The sequence below is a fragment of the Bombina bombina genome, chromosome 3 (assembly GCF_027579735.1).
Source record: "Bombina bombina isolate aBomBom1 chromosome 3, aBomBom1.pri, whole genome shotgun sequence".
Taxonomy (NCBI): Eukaryota; Metazoa; Chordata; class Amphibia; order Anura; family Bombinatoridae; genus Bombina; species Bombina bombina.
In genome coordinates, this window is record NC_069501.1 from 308933829 (window position 1) to 308950098 (window position 16270).

Genomic DNA, 16270 nt, shown 5'->3' on the forward strand with positions numbered 1-16270 from the left:
TCTATTCAGATAATTCACTTGGGACTATCACCTCAATGCAACCCTCTGTTATATACATAGTAAAAGTTTTTTTTAAAAGTGAATTAATACAGCAGTTACAGTTAGTAACTGGGCTATTTCCCTTTCGTTTTGAAATTCCTCAACTGCACTTTAGTTGCTGGGTGCAACTGTCTTATTTCTCCATGGTAAGATATTTTTAAGTATTATGCTGGACTACATTTTTAGGCAGTGCAATATTATTATTTACTATTATTGCACAAAGAGTTTTCCCTTTAAAATAACTACTAAAGTAAAAATTATAAAAACCTTCCAATTTACATCCATTTATATGCACACTTTCTAAGGCACCAGCTCCTACTGATACTCCTACATAATAAACACATATGCATTTTGTGATTGGCTTATGGTTGTCACATGATGCAATGGGAAGGAAAATAAAATTAACTTTGAAATTTGTCAGAAAAAAAATTACTACTCATGTAAATTCAATCTAAGTGCTTATGCATTGCCTATTTATTCTTAATTTGCTGATTGTGCTATTCTGCTTAGTGGTCCTTTAATACTTATTCCCAAGGATGTCTGTCTCATATCTCAGGCTTTATTTTACAAGGTCCCAGTTACATTGTTTCCATACATTTTATTTACCGTTTTACATGTATTTAGAGTGAAAAAAAAGTGTTTGTCTTCATTCATTTTGTCTGTTTCTGTATGTGTCCCTGAAATGTGTCCCTACTACTTTACATAATCCTTTAGAGGGTAGATCCACTGATACATTTTATTTGCTATTTTGCAGGATTGTTACCAGTTCATATTTACAATATAAATCTCATTAGGCAATCTAACAGTCTAATGCTGCTCTTGCCACTAAAGAAATCTGTCCTCCCTCTGTTTCTTCAATACAAGGGAGTGCTTTGGATTTTGCTCCAGGATTTAAAGGTTTGTGCGCTCTGTAGTTGTGACGGCTATACCTCCTCCAAGTATGCACAAATTAAATTTCTATTTTGCAGGATTAAAAGGTTTGTGTGCTCTGTAGCAGTGGCTGCTATGCCTCAATCAAGTATGCGCAAAAGTTCTCTGTCTGAAAGTCATCCTAAAGTTACATTATCAGGGTATTCTGCATAATCATAACACTTGTGGACACCCATATAGTTTTTAGACTCAGGTTGTTTTCTGTGTTTATTTATTATGCATTTATTATGCAGCGGATGCTGTATTCTACAACCATTGTTTCAGGCTTGCCTGAACCGGAAGTTAAAGGGACAGTCTACACCAGAATTTTTATTGTTTTAAAAGATAGATAATCCCTTTATTACCCATTCCCCAGTTTTGCATAACTAACACTGCTATATTAATATATGTTTTACCTCTGGGATTACCTTGTATCTAAGCCTCTGCAGACTGCCCCCTCATCTCAGTGCTTTTGACAGACATGCAGTTTAGCCAATCAGTGCAGACTCCTAAATGACTTCAAGGGAGTGAGCACAATGTTATCTATATGACACACATGAACTAGTACTGTCTAACTGTGAAAAACTTTCAAAATGCTCTGAGCTAAGAGGCGGTTTTCAACGGTTTAGAAATCAGTTTGAGCCTAGCTAGGTTTAGCTTAATTAAAATACCACCAAGGGAACAAAGCAAATTTGATGATTTAAGTCAATTGGAAAGTTATTTAAAATTGCATACCCTATCTGAATTATTAAAGTTTATTTTTGACTAGACTGTCCCTTTAAGACGCATCAATCGTAAGACCGCTGCTCCTTAACTTCTGCGCCACCTTTCAGGTGGCGGACTGAAATCATACCAATCCACTCGGATTGGCCGGGGGCGGCACTGCACAAGTATTTCACAATGCTGTCGGCATTTAGCGAGGTTGAGTGACCATGATTAGTAAATCTACCACACAGAGTCTAACTCTTTCATGTTTGAGCCTAAACATCTTAGTTCTTTGTTTAAAGAGGTGTTATGCGCATTAGGCATCCAAGACTCTAAATCGTCTGCGGGAAGTCCTTCCAAATAAGTGGATTTTATTTTTAAACCTTCTGCTAAGTCACAAGAGTTTTTTTCCCTGTTCCTGGTCTCTTCTTTGAATCCATTCTCTAAATTTAATAAGATGTTTGCTTTTCTGGATTTTAATGTAGAGCTTTGGGAAACGTTTACAGTGGAGGATGGTGCTATTTGCTTTAGCCAAATTCACTACTATTCCCTCAGAGGACATTACATTTTTTAGGAGCCATATAAACATGAAATTGGTAACCTTTCATTGAAAGACATTATTCAGCAAGAATTGCTTCTGTAGTAGTTGTGTATGCTCTTTGGTGTTACAATTTGTCTGAACAAATGCCAGAAGACTCTGTGTATGAACATTTTCAAAATTGTTTGAAACTTCTAAAGTCAACTAATGCACTTATTTGTGGTCCTATTGGTTACATAATTCAATTTTATTCTAATTACTTGATTTAGCAGTGCTGACCAAAAGGGCTTTATGAAGTCAAACAGAGTATCCATAAACAGACTTTTATCTCTTCTTTTTTAAGGAAGAATTTATTTGGACCTTGTCTTGACATCATTTCCAATGTGTCTGGAGGAAAAGGAACGGTTTCTCCCTCAGGATAAGACAATATAGAACAAATAGTCCATTTTTGTTCCTTTTGTCAATTTAGGAACCAAAATCTTCCTCCTTACAATGACCTGAATCTTCCAGATCTTCCTGGAAATTTAATCCAGTTGGAACAAGGCCAAGCAATCTTCTTCCTCTTCCAAATCAGCATGTATGTATGCGCAGAGACCGGCACTCCATACACAGTGCAGAGACCGGGACTCCATACAGAGTGCAGAGACCGGGACTCCATACACAGTGCAGAGACCGGGACTCCATACACAGTGCAGAGACCGGGACTCCATACACAGTGCAGAGACCGGGACTCCATACACAGTGCAGAGACCGGGACTCCATACACAGTGCAGAGACCGGGACTCCATACACAGTGCAGAGACCGGGACTCCATACACAGTGCAGAGACCAGGACTCCATACACAGTGCAGAGACCGGGACTCCATATACAGTGCAGAGACCGGGACTCCATATACAGTGCAGAGACCGGGACTCCATACACAGTGCAGAGACCGGGACTCCATACACAGTGCAGAGACCGGGATTCCATACACAGTGCAGAGACCGGGACTCGATACACAGTGCAGAGACCGGGACTCCATACACAGTGCAGAGACCGGGACTCCATACACAGTGCAGAGACCGGGACTCCATACACAGCAATATAAGAAGTGAACTGCACAGGAAGTTTCATTGTAATCCACTGCTTATACTGCTGTAGATAAAGTGCCTGTCTCTGCACATGGGTTTAAGAGTTTCACAGGCCACATCAAGAGCACACTTTGTTAGCGTTTGATGGTCAGAGTTTACACATTCTAATTGGCTATATCGCCCATTACAAAAGGAATACGTGAATAAGTCAAATGCTGCAGTTTTAAATTGTTTAAACTTTTTTTTTGTCCCATTAATTATTATACGAATAAGTCACAAGAGGTGTAATCTAACCAATTAAACATTCATATTACAAACAATTATCTGCAAGGTATAATATTGTCTACAGAATCAGCCGATGACAGAATTCTGGAAGAATAGCATGTATGTGTGTTAAAGGGACATGAAACACAAAATGTTTCTTTCATTATTCAGGTAGAGAATACAATTTTAAACAACATTTAATTTACTTCTATTATCTTATTTTCTTCATTCTTTAGATATATTTTGTTGAAGAAATAGCAATGCACATGGGTTAGCCAATCCCATGAAGCATCTATGTGCAGTCACCAATCAGCAGCTACTGAGCCTATTTAGATATGATTTTCAACAAAGTATATCGAGAATGAAGCAAATTAGATAATAAAAGTAAATTCGAAAATTGCGCGAACTTTAAAAATCATTAAAGAAATAAATTTGAGTTTCATGTCCCTTTAATGATAAAGGATTCTAATGTAAGCCCAATAAAGTTATATGTATTCAACTGGTAAGAGAATTGTACTTAATTGTACCCTATAAAGTATTTTTTCCTCTGTCTTTTTTTGTGAGTTGTTCTTTTTTGCCACCTGGATTAAAATATTTTTATCTTCTAATTAAAATTTAAAGGGACAGTCAATTCAAAATGTAACTTTCATGATAAAGATAGGGCATGCAATTTCAAACAACTTTCCAATTTACTTTCATCATCAAAGGTAGGCTCATATGCTAATTTCTGAGCCCTTGAAGGCTGCCTATTAACCTTTTCACAGTTTTTCACAGCTAGACAGTAGTGCTAGTTCATGTGTGCCATATAGATAAACATTATGCTCACTCCCCTGGAGTTAATTATGAATCAGCACCGGTTGGCTAAAATGCAAAAAATCTGAGATAAGGGGGCAGTCTGCAGAGGCTTAGATACAAGGTAATTATATAGATAAAAGTGTATTAATGTAACAGTGTAGGTAATGCAAAACTGGGGAATTGGTAAAAATGGCATTATCCATCTTTTTAAACAATACAAAATTTCAAGTAGACTGTTCCTTTAAGTTAAAAAAAAAACATGTTGTAAACCTATTGCAATTGTGGACAAGAGTGTATAAGAATATTCTCTGGTGGAGTTCACCTTTCTTTGTAAATAAATTAATACACAGCACCCATCCACTATAAATATGCAATATGACTAACTGCCCTTCCTATAAAAGTTATATATTGTCTTACAATAAAACAACAAACACACACGATTATGTAACATTAGCACAACAGATCCTATATACTCACTCTCATTCCATGGAATCGAGGATTACTGTAAAAGAGTTTCATTTGTTCAGGTGGAAGGGGTCCTAACACTTTCTGGATTGTGAAAAGCTGATCAATTTCACTTTCTCCAGGAAAAAGAGGCTGCCCATCGCTAAGTTCTCCCAGGATGCAGCCTACAGACCACATGTCAACTGCTTTTCCATAAGGGGCTCTAAAAGAAAGAATAACCACATAAACTTAAGGAGATTCTACCAAGTTGTCTCTTTAATACACTTTTCCCATTAAAACAATGAATACTCTGAACAGTATGAGCACAGATTTCATTTAGTACTTTCATGTGTTTATAACAAAACAAATATATATTTAAAAGCTTGGAAGGCCTCCACAAAATAGCGTCTTGGACTTAAATATACCACAACCAACTGTTGTGATTGAATAATTGAGGATTGAATGTTTGTATTAGTTCATCATAACAGAATCCGTTAGATTATATTGTTATGCACTTTAATGCATATACAGTATGTTAACAGATGGGAAATCTGTCTTTCCAAGAAAAAAGAAAAAAAAAAAAAAAGAAGAGGAGAAGACATAATGAATGTTAGCACCTATGCCCACCAAAGCCTATGACTGTATTTCTGTAATGAGATATTTTTCTATTTCTGCTTACAATTACTTCTTGGCTTCATGAATAGAATACACAGCCAGCAAAGGTATATTGCACCTTTAACAAAAAAGGCTATCTTTAGGTTTTTTTTTTGCTTTTTTCCTATCCATAAAGTCTTTAAATACAGCATCATCCCCAGAAAAAAAAAAAAAAACTTCTTTCCCAAACACGAAATAGCAGCATCAACTGTAGGAGAATAATACAAATATTCATGATCTGATGGTGGAAATTAAGCCTTTGCATAAACTAATATTGAACGGTATGCATCTGAGCAAAGGGGACTGGCAACTTAGTATTTCTCACAGCCTGAATAATATGTGTATGCATGAACAAATCGAACACAGCTGGCTCTATATTAATCATAATAGAAGAAACATAAGGCAGCAGAATTTGTAATTTGTACCCAACCCTATGATTCTAAAAACAAAAACATGGAGCCATATTTATATAAATTCATAACCAATCTGCTGAAAATAACTATATATATATATGGAGTTGAGTTTCAGAGTTCAGCGCACATAGAATGGAGAAAAACAAAACAAAACCAAATTATGGTCAATCAAAAACTAAAAGTGAGTTTTAAATGTGCTCACCTTGTTTAACCTCAAACATGTGAGGTATGTTGGAAGCGTGGAGGGGATGTAATCCCTATCTGTGTTGTTTCCAGCTGGTATGCAGAAACTTTTGGCAGGTGGAAATCTTGATATCCCTGGAGTAGAAATATGTTGGTATTTCAGACAAACTTCTCCTCTCTGGAGTAAGGTAGAGAAACTTTATTTCTTGTTGCTGAATTTCTTTCCTTGTTGCTGTTTATTTCTTTTCACCTTCTTTATACTTGAAAGGCTTCTCCTCTCTGGAGTATGGTGTAAACTTTATGTATGCAAATCGATTAGTGCTCAGTTTACATACTATGAGATCAATTGTGGATTGCAGCCCTCATGAGATGTGTATAAATGATGCTTGCAAGGACACAAAGTGAAATTTTAAATAAAAACATTTTTATTTTCCAATGTCCAATAAAAAATGATAAACAGAAATCCCCTTTAAAATTAGTCCAGATCAGGGACAGAATAGGTGAGCAGATGAAATATAGTATATTTCTTTAAATCCGGTAGTGAGTTTCTTATCAGGGCTGATGCAAAAACAGCTGGCTGATAAAAGTTGGTGATATGGTGGTATAGGATGCTGTAAGTACAGCTGAAAGTAGATTCCTTGTGGTGGTTTTGAGCTCTGAAAAGCTCACAGTGTTCAGGTAGATAAGTTTGCTGTAAGTACAGCTGAAAGTAGATTCCTTGTGGTGGTTTTGAGCTCTGAAAAGCTCACAGGCCTAGATTTAGAGTTGGGCGGTAGCCATGAAAACCAGCGTTAGAGGCTCCTAATGCTGGTTTTGGGCTACCGCCGATATTTAGAGTCAGTCAGGAAAGGGTCTAAAGCTCACTTTCCAGCCGCGACTTTTCCATACCGCAGATCCCCTTACGTCAATTGCGTATCCTATCTTTTCAATGGGATCGTGGCCGGTATTTAGAGTCGTGGCTGAAGTGAGCGTTAGAAATCTAACGACAAAACTCCATCCGCAGAAAAAAAGTCAGTAGTTAAGAGCTTTCTGGGCTAACGCCGGTTTATAAAGCTCTTAACTACTGTGCTCTAAAGTACACTAACACCCATAAACTACCTATGTACCCCTAAACCGAGGTCCCCCCACATCGCCGCCACTATATTTAAATTTTTTAACCCCTAATCTTCCGCTCTGTACACTGCCGCCAACTACGTTATCCCTATGTACCCCTAATCTGCTGCCCCTAACACCGCCGACCCCTATATTATATTTATTAACCCCTAATCTGCCGCCCCCGCTATCGCTGACCCCTGCATATTATTATTAACCCCAAATCTGCCGCTCCGTACACTACCGCCATCTACATTATAGCTATGTACCCCTAATCTGCTGCCCCTAACACCGCCGACCCCTATATTATATTTATTAACCCCTAATCTGCCCCCCTCAACGTCGCCTCCACCTGCCTACACTTATTAACCCCTAATCTGCTGAGCGGACCGCACCGCTACTATAATAAAGTTATTAACCCCTAATCCGCCTCACTCCCGCCTCAATAACCCTATAATAAATAGTATTAACCCCTAATCTGCCCTCCCTAACATCGCCGACACCTAACTTCAATTATTAACCCCTAATCTGCCGACCGAATCTCGTCGCTACTGTAATAAATGGATTAACCCCTAAAGCTAAGTCTAACCCTAACACTAACACCCCCCTAAATTAAATATAATTTAAATCTAACGAAATAAATTAACTCTTATTAAATAAATTATTCCTATTTAAAGCTAAATACTTACCTGTAAAATAAACCCTAATATAGCTACAATATAAATTATATTGTAGCTATTTTAGGATTTATATTTATTTTACAGGTAACTTTGTATTTATTTTAACCAGGTACAATAGCTATTAAAGGGACAGTCTACACCAGAATTTTTATTGTTTTAAAAGATAGATAATCCCTTTATTACCCATTTCCCAGTTTTGCATAACCAACACAGTTATAATAATATACTTTTAAGCTCTGTGATTATCTTGTATCTAAGCCTCTGCAAACTGCCCCTTTTTTCAGTTCTTTTGACAGACTTGCAGTCTAGCCAATCAGTCCCTGCTCCCAGATTACTTCACGTGCATGAGCACAGTGTTATCTATATGAAATACGTGAACTAACACCCTCTAGTGGTGAAAAACTGTTAAAATGCAATCTGAAAGAGGTGGGCTTCAAGGTCTAAGAAATTAGCATATGAACCTCCAAAGTTAAGCTTTCAACTAAGAATACCAAGAGAACAAAGCAAAATTGGTGATAAAAGTAAATTGAAAAATTGTTTAAAATTACATGCTCTATCTGAATCATGAAAGTTTATTTTGGCCTAGACTGTCCCTTTAAATAGTAAAGAACTATTTAATAGCTAAAATAGTTAAAATAATTACAAAATTACCTGTAAAATAAATCCTAACCTAAGTTACAATTAAACCTAACACTGCACTATTAATAAATAAATTAAATAAAATACCTCCAATTAAACCTAACACTACACTATCAATACATTAATTAAATACAATACCTACAAATAACTACAATTAAATAAACTAACTAAAGTACAAAAAATAAAAAAGAACTAAGTTACAAAAAATAAAAAAATATTTACAAACATTAGAAAAATATTACAACAATTTTAAACTAATTACACCTACTCTAAGCCCCCTAATAAAATAACAAAGCCCCCCAAAATAAAAAAATGCCCTACCCTATTCTAAATTAAAAAAGTTCAAAGCTCTTTTACCTTACCAGCCCTTAAAAGGACCTTTTGTGGGGCATGCCCCAAAGAATTCAGCTCTTTTGCCTGTAAAAAAAACCATACAATACCCCCCCAACATTACAACCCACCACCCACATACCCCTAATCTAACCCAAACCCCCCTTAAATAAACCTAACACTAAGCCCCTGAAGATCTTCCTACCTTATCTTCACTTCGCCGGGTATCACCGATCGGTCCTGGCTCCGAAATCTTCATCCAACCCAAGCGGGGGCTGGCGATCCATAATCCTGCGGCTGAAGAGGTCCAGAAGAGGCTCCAAAGTCTTCATCCTATCCGGGAAGAAGAGGCGATCCAGCCGGCAACCATCTTGATCCAAGCGGCATCTTCTATCTTCATCCGATGAGGAACGGCTCCATCGTGAAGACCTCCAGCACGGATCAATCTTCTTCCTCCGACGTCCAACTGAAGAATGACGGTTCCTTTAAGGGACGTCATCCAAGATGGCGTCCCTCGAATTCCGATTGGCTGATAGGATTCTATCAGCCAATCGGAATTAAGGTAGGAAAATTCTGATTGGCTGATGGAATCAGCCAATCAGAATCAAGTTCAATCCGATTGCCTGATCCGATCAGCCAATCAGATTGAGCTCGCATTCTATTGGCTGTTCCGATCAGCCAATAGAATGCGAGCTCAATCTGATTGGCTGATCGGATCAGCCAATTGGATTGAACTTGATTCTGATTGGCTGATTCCATCAGCCAATCAGAATTTTCCTACCTTAATTCCGATTGGCTGATAGAATCCTATCAGCCAATCGGAATTCGAGGGACGCCATCTTGGATGACGTCCCTTAAAGGAACCGTCATTCTTCAGTTGGACGTCGGAGGAAGAAGATTGATCCGCGCTGGAGGTCTTCACGATTGAGCCGTTCCTCATCGGATGAAGATAGAAGATGCCGCTTGGATCAAGATGGTTGCCGGTCTGGATCGCCTCTTCTTCCCGGATAGGATGAAGACTTTGGAGCCTCTTCTGGACCTCTTCAGCCGCAGGATTATGGATCGCCAGCCCCCGCTTGGGTTGGATGAAGATTTCGGAGCCAGGACCGATCGGTGAAGATAAGGTAGGAAGATCTTCAGGGGCTTAGTGTTAGGTTTATTTAAGGGGGGTTTGGGTTAGATTAGGGGTATGTGGGTGGTGGGTTGTAATGTTGGGGGGGGTATTGTATGTTTTTTTTTTACAGGCAAAAGAGCTGAATTCTTTGGGGCATGCCCCACAAAAGGTCCTTTTAAGGGTTGGTAAGGTAAAAGAGCTTTGAACTTTTTAAATTTAGAATAGGGTACGGCATTTTTTATTTTGGGGGGCTTTGTTATTTTATTAGGGGTCTTAGAGTAGGTGTAATTAGTTTAAAATTGTTGTAATATTTTTCTGATGTTTGTAAATATTTTTTTATTTTTTGTAACTTAGTTCTTTTTTATTTTTTGTACTTTAGTTAGTTTATTTAATTGTATTTATTTGTAGATATTGTATTTAATTAATTTATTGATAGTGTAGTGTTAGGTTTAATTGTAGGTAATTGTAGGTATTTTATTTAATTAATTTATTGATAGTGTAGTGTTAGGTTTAATTGTAACTTAGGTTAGGATTTATTTTACAGGTAATTTTGTAATTATTTTAACTATTTTAGCTATTAAATAGTTCTTAACTATTTAATAGCTATTGTACCTGGTTAAAATAAATACAAAGTTACCTGTAAAATAAATATAAATCCTAAAATAGCTATAATATAATTATAATTTATATTGTAGCTATATTAGGGTTTATTTTACAGGTAAGTATTTAGCTTTAAATAGGAATAATTTATTTAATAAGAGTTAATTTATTTCGTTAGATTTAAATTATATTTAACTTAGGGGGGTGTTAGTGTTAGGGTTAGACTTAGCTTTAGGGGTTAATCCATTTATTACAGTAGCGGCTAGATTCGGTCGGCAGATTAGGGGTTAATAATTGAAGTTAGGTGTCGGTGATGTTAGAGAGGGCAGATTAGGGGTTAATACTATTTATTATAGGGTTATTGAGGCGGGAGTGAGGCGGATTAGGGGTTAATAAGTGTAGGCAGGTGGAGGCGACATTGAGGGGGGCAGATTAGGGGTTAATAAATATAATATAGGGGTCGGCGGTGTTAGGGGCAGCAGATTAGGGGTACATAGCTATAATGTAGGTGGCGGTGGTGTATGGAGCGGCAGATTAGGGGTTAATAATAATATGCAGGGGTCAGCGATAGCGGGGGCGGCAGAATAGGGGTTAATAAGTGTAAGGTTAGGGGTGTTTAGACTCGGGGTACATGTTAGGGTGTTAGGTGCAGACGTAGGAAGTGTTTCCCCATAGAAAACAATGGGGCTGCGTTAGGAGCTGAACGCGGCTTTTTTGCAGGTGTTAGGTTTTTTTTCAGCTCAAATGGCCCCATTGTTTTCTATGGGGGAATCGTGCACGAGCACGTTTTTGAAGCTGGCCGTGTCCGTAAGCACCGCTGGTATCTAGAGTTGCAGTGGCGTTAAATTATGCTCTACGCTCCCTTTTTGGAGCCTAACGCACTGAAAACCCAGCCATTCTGTGAACTCTAAATACCAGCGGTACTTAAAAGGTGCGTGGGAAAAAAAGCACGCGTAGCTAACGCACCCCTTTGGCTGCAGAACTCTAAATCTAGGCGACAGTGTTCAGGTAGATAAGTTGGTGTTTATTGTAGAAAACCGTAATAAATAGTTACATGAACTGCTGTAAATACAGCTGGAAGATGATTCCTTGTGTTTTTTTGAGCTCTAGATGGCTCACAATATCCGGATGGATGTGGATTCTTAAGCCTGTCAGTGACAGGGTCCGTTGCTGAAGTGTTTGAAGCTCGGTCTCGCCGGACAGGAAGTGATGTCAGATGTGGGCGTGCCCTTACGCGTTTCGTGAATTACATTCACTTCATCAGAGGGTATGCCCACAGAGCACTGAGGAGCGCTTATATGGCGTTTCAGTACAGATAATTGGCTTGACTTAATTTGTTAATTGAATACAGGTGCCCTATTGTATATTTATTGATTGGTGTGGCTTATTAGTATTGGTCTGCATAAATTAGCAGTAGATTACTAAAATGACATGCCCTATCTGAATCATGAAAACATAATTTATGCTTACCTGATAAATTTATTTCTCTTGTGGTGTATCCAGTCCACGGGTTCATCCATTACTTGTGGGATATTCTCCTTCCCAACAGGAAGTTGCAAGAGGACACCCACAGCAGAGCTGTCTATATAGCTCCTCCCCTAACTGCCACCCCCAGTCATTCGACCGAACACAAGCAAGAGAAAGGAGAAACTATAGGGTGCAGTGTAGTTTAAAAATAAAAAACACCTGCCTTAAAATGACAGGGCGGGCCGTGGACTGGATACACCACAAGAGAAATAAATTTATCAGGTAAGCATAAATTTTGTTTTCTCTTGTAAAGGTGTATCCAGTCCACGGGTTCATCCATTACTTGTGGGATACCAATACCAAAGCTTTAGGACATGGATGAAGGGAGGGACAAGGCAGGAACTTCAATGGAAGGCACCACTGCCTGTAAGACCTTTCTCCCAAAAATAGCCTCCGAGGAAGCAAAAGTATCGAATTTGTAGAATTTAGAAAAGGTATGAAGCGAAGACCAACTCGCCGCCTTATAAATCTGTTCAACAGAGGCCTCATGTTTAAAAGTCCATGTGGAAGCTACTGCTCTAGTAGAATGAGCTGTAATTCTATCAGGAGGCTGCTGGCCAGCAGTCTCATAATCTAAGTGGATTAAGCTTCTTAGCCAAAAAGAAAGAGAAGTTGCCGAAGCCTTTTGGCCTCTCCTCTGTCCAGAGTAGACAACAAACAAAGCAGATGTTTGACGAAAATCCTTCGTAGCTTGTAAATAAAACTTTAAAGCATGAACCACATCAAGATTGTGTAATAGACGTTCCTTCTTTGAAGAAGGATTAGAACATAATGAAGGAACAACAATCTCCAGATTGATATTCTTATTAGATACCACCTTAGGAAGAAACCCAGGTTTGGTACGTAAAACTACCTTATCTGCATGGAAAATCAGATAAGGGGAATCACATTGTAAAGCAGATAACTCCGAAACTCTTCGAGCCGAGGAGATAGCTACTAAAAACAGAACTTTCCAAGATAAAAGTTTAATATCTATGGAATGCAAAGGTTCAAACAGAACACCTTGAAGAACTTTAAGAACTAAATTTAAACTCCATGGCGGAGTGACAGGTTTAAACACAGGCTTGATACTAACCAAAGCCTGACAAAACGCCTGAACGTCTGGAACCTCAGCCAGACGTTTGTGCAAAAGAATAGACAGAGCAGAAATCTGTCCCTTTAAGGAACTAGCTGACAATCCGTTATCCAATCCTTCTTGGAGAAAGGATAATATCCTAGGAATCCTGACTTTACTCCATGAGTAACCCTTGGATTCACACCAATGAAGATATTTACACCATATCTTATGATTGATTTTCCTGGTGACAGGCTTTCGAGCCTGAATTAAGGTATCAATGACCGACTCTGAAAAACCACGCTTTGATAAAATCAAGCGTTCAATCTCCAAAAGTCAGACGCAGAGAAATTAGATTTGGATGTTTGAAGGGACCTTGAAGTAGAAGGTCCTGCCTCAGCGGCAGAGTCCATGGTGGAAAGGAAGACATGTCCACCAGATCTGCATACCAAGTCCTGCGTGGCCACGCAGAAGCTATCAAAATCACTGAAGCTCTCTCCTGCTTGATCTTGGCAATCAGACGAGGGAGCAGAGGAAATGGTGGAAACACATAAGCCAGGCTGAAGGACCAGGGCGCTGCTAGAGCATCTATCAGCGCTGCCTGGGGATCCCTTGACCTGGACCCGTAATGAGGAAGCTTGGCATTCTGACGAGACGCCATCAGATCCAGTTCTGGTTTGCCCCATAGTTGAATCAGCTGGGCAAATACCTCCGGATGGAGCTCCCACTCCCCCGGATGAAAAGTTTGCCAACTTAGAAAATCCGCCTCCCAGTTCTCTACTCCTGGGATATGGATAGCTGAGAGATGGCAAGAGTGAACCTCTGCCCATAGAATTATCTTTGAAACCTCCAACATTGACAGGGGGCTCCTTGCTCCCCCCTGATGGTTGATATAGGCTACAGTCGTGTTGTTGTCCGACTGAAATCTGATGAACCTGACCGCAGCTAGCTGAGGCCAAGCCTGAAGAGCATTGAATATCGCTCTTAGTTCCAGAATGTTTATCGGAAGGAGGGCTTCCTCCTGAGTCCATGAACCCTGAGCCTTCAGGGAGTTCCAGACTGCACCCCAGCCCAGAAGGCTGGCATCTGTCGTCACTATAGTCCATTCTGGCCTGCGGAAACTCATTCCCCTGGACAGATGGACCCGAGATAGCCACTAGAGAAGAGAATCCCTGGTCTCTTGATCCAGATTTATCCGAGGTGACAAATCTGTGTAGTCCCCATTCCACTGATTGAGCATGCAAAGTTGCAGTGGTCTGAGATGTAGGCGGGCAAACGGAACTATGTCCATTGCCGCTACCATTAGGCCGATTACTTCCATACACTGAGCCACTGACGGCCGAGAAGTGGAATGAAGAGCACGGCAGGAAGTTAGAAGTTTTGACAACCTGACCTCTGTCAGAATTTTTTTTATTTCTACTGAATCTATCAGAGTACCCGTGAGACCTCAGGAATGCAAGAACAATGTCCGTATGGGACTTGGTGATTTGAAAAGTCGACGCCTGTATCAGAATGTCGTCTAGGTAAGGAGCCACCGCTATGCCTCGTGGCCTTAGAACCGCCAGTAGGGACCCTAGAACTTTCGTAAAGATTCTTGGTGCCGTGGCTAACCCGAAGGGAAGAGCCACAAACTGGTAATGCCTGTCTAGGAAGGCGAACCTGAGGAACTGATGATGATCTCTGTGCATCGGTATGTGGAGATAAGCATCCTTTAAGTCCATGGTAGTCATATATTGACCCTCCTGGACATTAGAGGAAGTTGAAGCTGCGCCACTCTTGAAGTTTAGAAAGGAACGTAAATTAGTCTGTTTGGTCCTTAATTTGTTGGACCTATCCTGAGGAAGGGCGTGACCTTTTCCTCCAGTAATATCAGAAATGATCTCCTTCAGTCCAGGCCCGAATAGAGTCTGCCCTTTGAAGGGGATGTTGAGAAGCCCTACGCGCCTGAATGGCAAAACCTGAATTCTTAGCCGTTAGCTTGGTTAAATGAAAAACAGCGTCAGAAATAAAGGAATTAGCTAACTTAAGAGCTTCAATCCTGTCTAGAATATCATCTAACGGGGTCTCCACCTGTAGAGCCTCCTCAAGAGACTCGAACCAGAAAGCCGCTGCAGCAGTGACTGGGGCAATGCATGCAAGAGGCTTGAGAATAAAACCTTGTATAAAGATTTTCTTAAGGAAACCCTCTAATTTTTTATCCATTGGATCTAGGAAAGCACAACTGTCCTCGACGGGGATAGTTTTACGCTTAGCTAGGGTAGAGACTGCTCCATCCACCTAAGGGACCGTCTGCCACGCGTCCCGTGTTGCGGCATCTATGGGAAACATCTTTTTAAAAGCAGGAGGGGGAGAGAACGGTACACCTGGTCTATCCCATTCCTTAGTAATAATTTCTGAAAATCTCTTAGGGACTGGAAAAACGTCAGTGTAAACAGGCACTGAAAAGTATTTGTCCATTTTACACAATTTCTCTGGGACTACAATGGGGTCACAGTCATCCAGAGTCGCTAAAAACCTCCCTGAGCAACAAGCGGAGGTGTTCAAGCTTAAATTTAACGCTGTCATTTCAGAGTCAGACTGAAGTAACGCCTTCCCTGAATCAGAAATGTCACCCACAGATAGAAGCTCTCCTGCTTCGGCTTCTGCATATTGTGAGGGTATATCGGACATAGCTACTAAAGCGTCAGAAAGCTCTGTATTTGTTCTAGCCCCAGAGCTGTTTCGCTTTCCTTGTAACCATGGCAGTTTGGACAATACCTCTGTGAGGGTATTAGTCATAACCGCCGCCATGTCTTGTAAGGTAAACGCATTGGACGCGCCTGATGTACTTGGCGTCACTTGAGCGGGAGCTATAGGTTCTGACACATGGGGAGAGCTAGGTGGTTTAACCTCCCTTTTGTCAGTCTGAGAAACCTCTGGTGATAAATCTTTAAATGCCATAATATGGTCTTTATAACTTATAGAAATATCAGTACATTTGGTACATATTCTAAGAGGGGGTTCCACAATGGCTTCTAAACATAATGAACAAGGAAATTCCTCTATGTCAGACATGTTTAACAAACTAGTAATGAGACCAACAAGCTTGGAAAAACAGAATTTATGCTTACCTGATAAATTACTTTCTCCAACGGTGTGTCCGGTCCACGGCGTCATCCTTACTTGTGGGATATTCTCTTCCCCAACAGGAAATGGCAAAGAGTCCCAGCAAAGCTGGTC

At 39.8% G+C, this 16270-nt stretch overlaps 1 protein-coding gene across 11 annotated transcripts in view; it reads right to left on the bottom strand.

The window, feature by feature from the left end:
- Positions 1 to 16270, bottom strand: part of CDKL5 (cyclin dependent kinase like 5) — a 1071204-nt gene that overhangs the window by 165163 nt on the left and 889771 nt on the right. For all 11 annotated transcript variants that reach the window (XM_053706416.1, XM_053706410.1, XM_053706408.1 and 8 more), the window contains one exon: positions 4799 to 4988. In XM_053706416.1, the coding sequence (XP_053562391.1) occupies positions 4799 to 4988 (190 nt within the window). The remainder of the gene's footprint in view (positions 1 to 4798; positions 4989 to 16270) is intronic.